Raw genomic sequence first — 10,121 nt, forward strand, 5'->3', positions numbered from 1 at the left:
GCAGACAATGTGTATAGCCTGCTATCTTGCAATATAAACAAGTCATTAATAATTAATAATAATAATAATAATTCAGTTTAGCCTCAACTCAGTTATGATTTGGGCTCTACGAATACGGTAAGTCAAAAGCCACGACTGGCAAGAGATGACATTATGAAATTTGTTCAAAAACTGAGTATTTGTCAATGACAACTAGTAAGTGCACGCCTTAACAGGAGAACTCAGTTAGCTAGCTAACAGTCACTAGCAGCGACCAACAGGAGCCAGCAGTTTTATTGGCTACCGTTGATCCCACCTCTGCTGCACACTGACCATACTAACGTACATTAACATTTTTTTCAAGAACAGAAAAGACAATGTTTTCATATTGTAAATGCAATGTGTAAAAACAGACATGTCTATCAGGAGATGTGTCATGAGAGCAGTATGGGTCTGTGACTGGTACAAACGTTACTAGAGACCAGTGGCGGCTACATTAGCCTGCTAGCTGAAGCCTGTAGCCAGCCATGACTAGCGTTAGCGAGGAAGCTGGCAGAAGCCTGACAGCACAGTAGAAGTCATTAGCAGTCGTCACGGACCGACAACAACTTAATTCTTACCAAGGCTCTGGATGCTGTAGACGTAAACGTGACACCAGGCAGATATATATCAGCTGGATGCACTGGGCGAAAGAGACAGAAGACGGTGGGAAAGACCGAGTGCAGTGCTCAGCCGCTGTGGAGGTCTTCACCTGGTGCTTCCATGTCTGTTTACCAGACTGCATTCTGGGACAGAGACGTCACGGCGTCAGTACGCACGCACACTCACGCACACGCTTCTCCATAATCAAAATATTTCTGGATTGTTACCTTCAGTTAAATACAGTGACATAACTTGGACTATCTGTAATGAACACTGTATGACAAACAAGGAGGTGTAACATAAAATAATACATAAAAGGTGGGATTTGAAAGATGACACTGATATGAACTACAAGGGTGATTTTTCATAGACTATTTGACAAATGCATTATTTGACAATAAGATTGATTATCCTCCTACAATTTGAGAGCTGCTCGCAACTGAAAAAAAAGAAAACTAACAGTGGAAAGTGGTACAACAGCTCCAAGAACACCTTAAACAATATACAAACAAATAATCAAAAATTTTACATTCACAATTTCATGACTTCAACTTTAAATATTCTGAGACTGCTGTCTGGATGTCATCAGTGGTTCTAATAAGTAATGATGATGATAACCAATAATGACTTTGAATTGTACATTCAGCCCCTTTGAGATGTTAAAAAAGACCAGAAATTTCATTATTGCATGTCGCAGATGCTTTTGATGAGTGCCTATATTAAATATGATTCCGTCTATTCCTTGTATGAAATATATGAAATAATCTTGGCGTATGTTTCTTGTCTTATGTCTTTTATTAAGTAATTCATTCAGTTGTATTTGTATTACCAAAGTTTAACTGTAAATTCTTCCTTGAATAAAGCTTAAAAAAAGAAAAAAACTCTGGCCAATCACCACCGAGCTACTTGCTTTGTTCACTTCCTGTTGTTCAATAAAGTTTATTTGACTGGATACAGACATGGGAGCTGTTACGGATGGTAAGCTACAGTTTAATTCATTGATTTCAACTCTCTATTGAAAGCTACGACAAAAAAAATGTGTGCCGGAGTTTTTAAAGTATCCTTGTGTACACAGTTATACTGGCAAAATCAAACCCATTTTACACAAAGAAGTAGTACCAAGCGTTCAAAACAGCTAATACAATAACAGCAACCATGTTAGCTAGCTAACAGTTAGCAGTTCGCTTTTAAATTCATCCACTGTGTCTGAAGGGCTGCTTCATTTTGTCTTTCGGTCTTATCCTAGATGAAGTTATTCGTAAACGTCTTCTTATCGACGGGGACGGAGCTGGCGATGACCGCCGAATCAATGTGCTGCTAAAGAGTTTCACCAAATGGTGCAACGCGCCTGGAACCCCAGAGGAAGGGTAAGTGGGCTCTACAGACCTCGGGACCTTAGCCTTGGACTTTGTCGCCAAATATTTTCATAAAGTTGTGTTGAAGAACTGGTTTCCTTTAAGTCCCCCCCCCATCCTGTAATTCTGTTCAGCTTTACGCAGTATCAGAGGATGTTGAGCACACTGGCCCAGTGCGAGTTCTCCATGGGGAAGACGTTGATGGTTTATGACATGAATCTTCGGGAAATGGAGAATTATGAGAAAATCTACACTAACATAGGTAGGTAATGGAGATTTTCTGACACTGACCGGGATTTTTGTCAGAACCCCAACCCCCTTTTGTATATAAGCTGTTGACAACTCATTGTCAGAACATTAATGCCTGTAACCTAAATGGTCACGCTCTTGCATTTCATACTTTCTATGTAGTAACGAGAAGAGCTGTGTGTTTGTTTAAAATGTGTTACAAAAATACTTCATTACCAACTTTCTGTCCACACCACAGAACAAAACATCACGTCAGCACATGAGAAGATAGCAGAATGCAAAAAGGAAATTCAGAGAGCAAAGAGAATCCGAAAAAATCGCCAAGGTAAGAACATTTTTAGGACTCTAGAGTGGTTTGGTCAATTATTGTAAGAGTTGCTTCTATACTTACGATCTTATTGGACCCCACAATATGGAGGTAATATTACAGTTAAAACAAAAGGAGGATAGTTAAACATTGGTTTGAATTACATTTTGTATACATAATTTTTATTGTAATTTATGAAACAAAGCTCACAATTAGTCATTTTCAATTGGCAGTAATAGCAGTTATGGGTTAAGAACAAGTTGGGAATCTGAGAAATTGTATTCAGGCCATATATTTGTGAGTTATCAAAAAAGTAAAAATTGCAAAGCAGCTTCTATTTAATTTTTTTTTTCACAAACAAGTCATCTCTCATTTTAGAGAACTTAGCAGCAATGTGGGTTGTCAAAATTATCTTCCTTTCTTTCTTTTCAGAGTATGACGCTTTAGCTAAGGTTATTCAGCAACACCCAGACCGGCATGAAACACTCAAGTAAGTCAGCCCATGTCTTCTGTTTCAAATATGTATGAATTATTTTTGCTTAGTGTCATGACAGTTTTGCCTTGCATGATAATAATATTATGTGCTTAACTTTACTTTGATAATTTACAGACAGTTGGAGGCACTTGACAAAGAACTCCAGCAACTGTCTCACATCAAAGAGAATGTGGATGCAAAGGTAAAACCAAATACATGTATCCTCTCTTCTATTCTAACCCACACTGTCTTCAGTCATTAGTAGTATTTTATTTTGATTGTTTCAAACTCCTTTTTGTCCCACTCAGTTGGAGTTGAGGAAGAAGCAGTTCCATGTGCTCCTCAGTACCATTCAGGAACTACAGCAGACCCTTGAGAGTGAGTAAACTAGGACCTTTTTTGGTTACCATGTTTGCATTGTTTGTGCTTTTTGATTTTTCTGTCATTATCATTATTCTCAGTAACTGTTGTGCTGTACAGCAAACCAGGAAATGTAGCATCTGCCTTGCTAATCATTTTCATCTTTAATAGATGATGAAAAATCAGACAATGACGACAACAATCAGGAGAGCCCTGCAGAGAATGGTGAATGAACACATAGAGATCCTGACTAGAAGAAATTAAGTTGACCGCTTTTAAATGATTTGTTTTTGTCTAAGAATGCTTTTTGTATGTATTTTTGAATAAAGTTGGCTTGTTCCTGTCCGTCTTGTTCAGTTTATTTATCGAAATGGTGAATATTTAGATGTATATCTTTACACATTTTTTACCTCACTGTTTTATTAAGAGTAATTAACAATGGTTTCCAGGCTGACAATGATTTAATGATATTATATGTTCAAGAAAGATATAGGACATCAGACTGATACAATACAGGGACACAAATTATTGGTAAAGAGAAATGCATTGATGCATTGGTTATCAGAAAAAGTATATGTTTTATCAAACTACTATTGGTGGATAGTTACTGGGCAGGAAGTCGGAACTAAATCAACTTTGTATTTATATCTGATGCAGACCCTTCATTGCTGAAGTTGGAAGACCACATTTACTTATTGATGACATGGAGTAAGAGAGGTTATGGATTTGAACTTGCTTAAAATATCTGTAATAGGTTGCTATAATTATTACAGGATTACATAAAACTACAGTCTTGCCATCAAGATGGGACTTCATTATTACGTTTTCTTCTGTATAACCACAAGGGGGAGCTAAGATACACTATTGTATGTGTGTAGTCATGAGTAAGTTTGATGTCTACATCCATCAGGAGTCCTAAGGTAGAAGACAGTAAAAATGTATATCTATTCTATTTATAGACACTGGCCTCAGCCTGTCTTACATGAAGGTCAATTTAGTATACATTATACAACCACAATTGTACTGTATTTGACAAATGAAAGCAGTACAACAGAACCACGCTTTTAGGTCTTGGCCTCCTAGAACTCTACCAGATATGCGCGGGCCTTCGATAGACGTTTGAGGCGATTCTGCAAGGCAGCCCTTTTGTTGCCAATGTCCATGTCCTCCTTCAGCAAGAGCTCCACATTCTCCTTATCCTGAAGCATCTGCAGCATCTCCCTCTGCAGCTGGACGGCAGACTCCTGCAACATCTGGTAGCGGATCACCAGCGGGATCTGGTCAGCCAGACGCTGGCTGGCAATCTGAAGGAGGAGAGAGAAGAAAGTTTTACAGAAAAGAAGTTATTGAAAAAAGCAAAAAAAAAACAACCCTCTGTCTAAACTTCGCTGTCATGGTTTTTGTTCATGAATCTTTGCACTAAATTAAAACTTACACTGTAATAAGATTTAAGGTGCAACATCAGCTCCTGGAGTGTTGCATGATTATCCATGCTGTACACAATACTCCTTTCATCGTCCGATTGGTCCTCATTCTCCTCTTTCTTTCTGTCACTCAAACTGCTGCTGTAGGTTCTGTCCTGGGAGTAAACGATCATCTCCATCTTGAACTGAGTTCTCAGCGTGGTTTCAGCAATAGACTCTTTTTCTTGCTTTATTACTTCGATCTTAGCCTGTAAAATTAGATTTTGGTCAGTTTGAACATACTGACTGTGTCAATCAAATATTAAAATGTCAACATCAAACTTATAGAAGACCTTCGCTGTTTTCATGAGGTTAGGAAATCCTGTGAAGCTACTGAGGGCAAGCTGAATGAACACTTTCCTAACAGCATCTGGAGGAAATGGAAATGCAACAAAATGCAGCATCTGGATTTACACTGGGCCTTTAAGAATATTGAGCAGTACAGAAAATCACAGTAAATCTGTCAAATATTCAATCATCTACCTGCAATATCCTTGAGTTTCTTGACAGCTGGTTCTTCCAGCTGTTTGATCTGCTCCTTGACCATGACCTCAAAGGTTTTGTAGTTGATGAAGCCCGGCAGTTCTCTTCCACGGTACCTGTCTTCATAGTCCTCCACCTCTCTCTCAATTCTTTTGTTGACTGTGACACACAAAAATGTATTTCAGAGTCCTGCTGATGGACAGCTGTACATCAGACCAAAAATGAAAGACTCACAGTTTTCTCCTGAGCGGTCAAGGTGGTGGATCCACTTCCCAAACTCTCTTCTGAGCGTAGAAAAGACATTGAGTTTGTCTCCACACTTGAGTTCCTCTCCTGTAGACAGACTGATGGCATCCTGAGTGAATGCTGTCACTTTCTGGAACACACATGTGAGAGCAGAAACAGCTGTTTCACAAGTGATTTATTGTTTATCTAACAAACATTTAAAGACAAACAAATTCGTATTGGTGGTGAGCATTTGTCTTTGTTGCCAGGTAAAAACTATGTGGTGAAGGAGCTCACATCAATGAGAAAGATGAGTCTCTCAGCTGCATCAGACGGGGGCCCAGTGCCATATCTCTCCAGCTCTGCCTGCGTCTGTGCGAGTTTCTCCTCGATCTGCTCTTCCAGTCGAGGCAGAGATTTCTGAAAGACACACAGCAGGGGTCAAACCTTTGATACCTAAGTTGACTGATCATATTTTTTTATGATAAATTGTTAAGGTGAAGCAATAATTAAAAAAAACTCACCTCAATGTGATGCACCAGCTCAAGCGTCAGTTTCTCAGCCAGTTTAGGAACAGTGGCCTGGCCATCATTGTAGAGAGTGCTACGGCAAGAATAAAGAGCATCTGAGTACGTGCTACACAAGCTGTCAAACACTTTACCACATATTTTATATAATTACCCAAAAGAATGAACTTACTGGAAATACACATGATCTGCAAAGAAGGCTTTCTCTCTTTCCATTGCTTCAGTCAGAGACACCTTCTCTGTGATCTCCTTCTGACCCCTGCACTTCACAATCATGTAGCCCTTCTTCAGGTGAATGACCTCATTATGGACAATGTCAACCACTGTCTCTTCTGTGCCTTTGTCCACCAGATCAGGCTTGGTCAAGATACCTGAGAGAGAGAGAGAGAGAGAGAGAGAGAGACAGTGAGAGAGAGAGAGCAAGCTAAGAGCTGGTTGGACCTTTTCTAAAATTGAATCTATTTACCCAAAGTCCTCTCTCCATCAGGATCCACCCGCTGTGCCATCTGCAAAGCCTCTGTGGTTGCTATGTCCACGTTACATGGAACAACCACCAGACTGATGGTCTCTTGTTTTGTGATGAACTTCTGGATCAGTCTCTTTATCTGAAAGGATTAAGAGGAACATATTGTGTATCATGCTATGAGTTGTACAACCATCAAATCACCATTGTCCTTAAGTCTGTTAAAATCACATAATGAATGAAGGTCAATATGAGAAGTAATGTGATGTTGTGTAAGGATGGGAAACAAGGGCCCAGGTTTTTGTAGATTTCTATCCTGGTTAATTTGGATAATCCGCAGTCAATTCCACTGTCTACACTTTTCCTTGGAACAACTTTCTATCAGAGAATTTGTCCCTATGAAAAGTGTCACCTGCTTGTTTTGGTGACATTGAAACAGCATACCTGATCACCAATGTTCTCTGGTTGTCCCTTTACAGCCACCCTGGCAATGCCGGGCAGGTCAATGAGTGTCAGGTCTGGAACATCAGGAGAGGCGATCTCCAGACTGATCAGGTCATCACTGATCCCCACACCGACCCCAGCCATTTCATCCTGAGCTGGAGAGAGAGAATGTGATACAGTATATGAAAGTAAAGGTGAAACCTTGAACCTTCATTTGCTCCTCCAGTGCTTGGCTTTTGTTGGTGACAGTTAAGAACACTGTATACTGTACCTTCTCGAATCTTTTTCTCCACATCTGCAGGGTCATCTATCTCTTCCTCTTGCTCCTGGTAGCTTATCTTTCCGTACCACTCCTCTCCTTCTTTCTTTCTTTTCATCTTCAGTTCAAGAGGACATCTTGTCACGATGCCTGAATTAATGATGAGTGAATGATAAGAGAGGCGGACAATTTCAAAGTGAAATCCTCTGTGGCTGGTGAAATTATGAAAAGTAGCAGGTTAACTCAGAAAACGTAGTAATTGTCTTGATAAAAGTGGGATCAATATTACATCTTAGCAATATAATATTAAGCAAGACAAGTCTAACACTAATATGCCAATATGTTGCCAATATATGTGTGGCTCTATACTGCATGTCCCCCTTCTAAATGTCTGAGGTATAGAGCCTGATATTTTGCACAAAGCCATTACTAACCATCACAGCACTACACTGGACTTGGTAAAGTTATGCTTATTGTCTCTTTGAGGCATTCCTGTTTCTTGGAAGGTTTTGTTGTAGTGTGAAAGTTTTCATGGTGACCTCGTGGTGGCGCTGAGAGCTCAAGGCACTGCAACTTAAGAAAGCACAGATATAAACCCGCTGCTAATTCAGAAAACATCTTCATCAATTTGTCAACACAAACGCGCGGCAAAAACTCGCAACACCTGCAAATACACAAACGCTCTGTAAATTCAGTCCTACAACACAACGGAAGTGTTTCCAGGGGACATTAAAGAGTGATGAACCTGGCTGGGATTTGTTGTTCAATGACCAATTGTTACTTTTTAAGTTGAAAGCACTCTTTCTATCGGAATCAAGGCAAAAAATAACTTAAAAAGAAAAAAGTAATGAACCCAGCTGTGACGCACTTGTTATCCACTGCTCTTATCTTCAAAAGTCACAATTGTGCACTGAACAACAAATCACAGCCAGGTTCAACACTTTTTAGTGTCCCCTGGAAACACTTCCTTTTTTAATTTACAGCGCGTTTGTGTATTTTCCATAGACTGTACATAAAAGGTATTTGCATGTGTTGTCCAATTGATGAAGATGTTTACTGAATCTGCAGCGTGTTTATGTATTTGCATTTGTTTTCTTAAGGTGCAGTTCGCTGAGCTCTCAGGATCACCGTACTCATCTACACAGGAACAACCTGTTCAACCGGTTTTACAGGGTTTTTTTAGATTCCATCCATATGGAAAATAACATAAAACTCAGAAGATTTGTTTTTTCCATTTATCTTTACCAATCGCGTCAGTAGTCTTGTATGCTGTTTCATAGTTAGGGAGGGGCCTCAAATCCAAGCAGATGGGAATTAGCTCAATTTGATCAAAAAATTAAATACATTTTTTTAAATTAATTAATTTTGTTGGGAGAATAGCCTGTAACAACATATGCCCACGAAACTATGTGATTATGCGTACAGTGCAAAAATAATTTCGGGTTACAAAATTTAAACAAATTAAAACATAATTCATTCTGTGCCACTGGCAGAAAAGCAAATACTTGTGTTGTTTTCAGTGAATATAACTTACCACTTCCTCTTGGCAGAGCCACCCCTGACAGCGCCTCCAACACAGAGCTCTTCCCGGAGCTTTGGTCTCCTATTACGGCGATAGCAGGTAGAGCCAAGTCCCGCTCTACGCCCAGAGAGCGAAGAGAGTCAATGAGGTCAATGCAGGGACGCACCTTCTCCTCATACTGTTGGTTCAGAGTGTTCATGGTGAAGACTTCTTGTCTCCTGTTAGGAAAAAGTGTTTAAAACAAGAATAAATTCTTCTGAGATGAAGTTCTGTCCGTGACTAAGCTGTTATTTCAGCTGGTCACATCTAACCCTGAGAGTGAATGATGCCGGTATTTCAATGATGGAGCAGCATCCGGTCGCTTGGAGAAATTGAAAGTTAGGTTGTGATGGTTTAGGTTTCGTTTCCTTAGCTTTCCTGGCTCTTGCTGCTGTTAATGTGAAACAAAACAATCAGGAGTGATGAAAGTGTTTAACCTTGCTGGGATTTGCTGTTCAATGCTCAATTGTGACTTTTGAAGATAAAAGCAGTGGATAACAAGTGCGTCACAGCCGGATTCATCACTTTCTTCTTTTTAAGTTAATTTTTGCCTTGATTCCGATAGAAACAAATCATTGTATTATTGTTGTCCATACCAAATACATTGACACATACATACACACATGCACACTGTTGGATTTATTAGTCCTGTTGTCTTTATGCTGATTGTGTTTGTTTGGATGTTTTTCCCTCAATTTAAAAACCTGACCAGGGATGGAGGCTGCAAACTAGCTTCAACTAGAACATACATGTCAAACTCAAAGCTGTGGCCCGCGAGATAATACCTTGTGTTTATCAGAACTGCCCGGCCAGTATACAGCATTCACACACACATCTACAAATCCCAGATTGCATTGCTACAGCTGGCGCATTGCTACGTCAATTAAGGCGTGCTAGCTCAAGAACCCCCCCCCATTGACATAGTCATGATCCCACGCTCATCCAGTCACTTTGAGTCAGATTTAAGCTAGACCCCAAAAGAAATGGCCAAACGAAAGGTAAACTCTGAAAACAGAGGCTTTCAAGACAGGTGGGAGGCAGAGTATCTGTTCACTAACATTAAAGGTAAACTGGACTAGGCTCCAGAAGGTAGAAGAGTTAAAAAGAAGTCTGGTGTCACAGCAGACCTTGTTCACATAATACATCTTGTCCTACTACAGGAAAAAACATGATCAATCTAAGTCTGTTTTTCAATAAATATTGACCTTGTTTGGCCCTTGACTTGGACACAGTTCTTAATTTTGGCCCCCTCTGATTTAGTTTGACACCCCTGAACAAGTACATCTATTTAACTTTCATCTGTTGCACTACTTATCTGTATGCAACAAT

General features: G+C 39.7%; 3 protein-coding genes across 3 annotated transcripts in view; 1 reads left to right on the top strand and 2 right to left on the bottom strand.

Annotated features, from left to right (window-relative positions):
• Nucleotides 1-742, bottom strand: part of LOC130182923 (ataxin-7) — a 28,053-nt gene extending 27,311 nt beyond the window's left edge. Inside the window, exon 1 of the mRNA XM_056398140.1 lies at nucleotides 600-742. The gene's annotated coding sequence lies outside the window, so the exon portion shown is untranslated. The remainder of the gene's footprint in view (nucleotides 1-599) is intronic.
• A 779-nt stretch (nucleotides 743-1,521) lies between these two features.
• Nucleotides 1,522-3,712, top strand: thoc7 (THO complex 7). Its single transcript, XM_056392245.1, has 8 exons — nucleotides 1,522-1,599; nucleotides 1,868-1,988; nucleotides 2,111-2,238; nucleotides 2,464-2,550; nucleotides 2,965-3,022; nucleotides 3,143-3,209; nucleotides 3,316-3,385; nucleotides 3,539-3,712. Exons 1-8 carry the CDS (start codon nucleotides 1,581-1,583, stop codon nucleotides 3,598-3,600), a joined length of 612 nt encoding a protein of 203 aa, XP_056248220.1. The 5' UTR covers nucleotides 1,522-1,580; the 3' UTR covers nucleotides 3,601-3,712.
• Nucleotides 3,713-3,856: 144 nt separating this feature from the next.
• LOC130179308 (interferon-induced GTP-binding protein Mx) lies at nucleotides 3,857-9,218 on the bottom strand. Its single transcript, XM_056392210.1, has 12 exons — nucleotides 8,766-9,218; nucleotides 7,244-7,381; nucleotides 6,973-7,127; nucleotides 6,532-6,670; nucleotides 6,238-6,436; nucleotides 6,063-6,141; nucleotides 5,836-5,958; nucleotides 5,548-5,689; nucleotides 5,314-5,472; nucleotides 5,124-5,200; nucleotides 4,803-5,039; nucleotides 3,857-4,671 (listed from the first exon to the last, which is right to left on the bottom strand). The coding sequence occupies exons 1-12, from the start codon at nucleotides 8,950-8,952 to the stop codon at nucleotides 4,447-4,449; spliced, it is 1,860 nt and encodes a 619-aa protein (XP_056248185.1). The 5' UTR covers nucleotides 8,953-9,218; the 3' UTR covers nucleotides 3,857-4,446.
• Between the last annotated feature and the right edge of the window lie 903 nt (nucleotides 9,219-10,121).

Source organism: Seriola aureovittata, chromosome 2 (genome assembly GCF_021018895.1).
Source record: "Seriola aureovittata isolate HTS-2021-v1 ecotype China chromosome 2, ASM2101889v1, whole genome shotgun sequence".
NCBI lineage: Eukaryota > Metazoa > Chordata > Actinopteri > Carangiformes > Carangidae > Seriola > Seriola aureovittata.

Coding starts and splice junctions, on each gene's coding strand:
- thoc7 (XM_056392245.1), top strand. Junction 1,989..2,110: donor CCTGGAACCCCAGAGGAAGG/GTAAGTGGGCTC, acceptor AATTCTGTTCAG/CTTTACGCAGTATCAGAGGA. Junction 3,023..3,142: donor GACCGGCATGAAACACTCAA/GTAAGTCAGCCC, acceptor GATAATTTACAG/ACAGTTGGAGGCACTTGACA.
- LOC130179308 (XM_056392210.1), bottom strand. CDS start 8,952: ATGAACACTCTGAACCAACAGTATGAGGAGAAGGTGCGTCCCTGCATT. Junction 6,671..6,972: donor CAGAGAACATTGGTGATCAG/GTATGCTGTTTC, acceptor TAATCCTTTCAG/ATAAAGAGACTGATCCAGAA. Junction 5,201..5,313: donor GAAACTCAAGGATATTGCAG/GTAGATGATTGA, acceptor CATTTCCTCCAG/ATGCTGTTAGGAAAGTGTTC.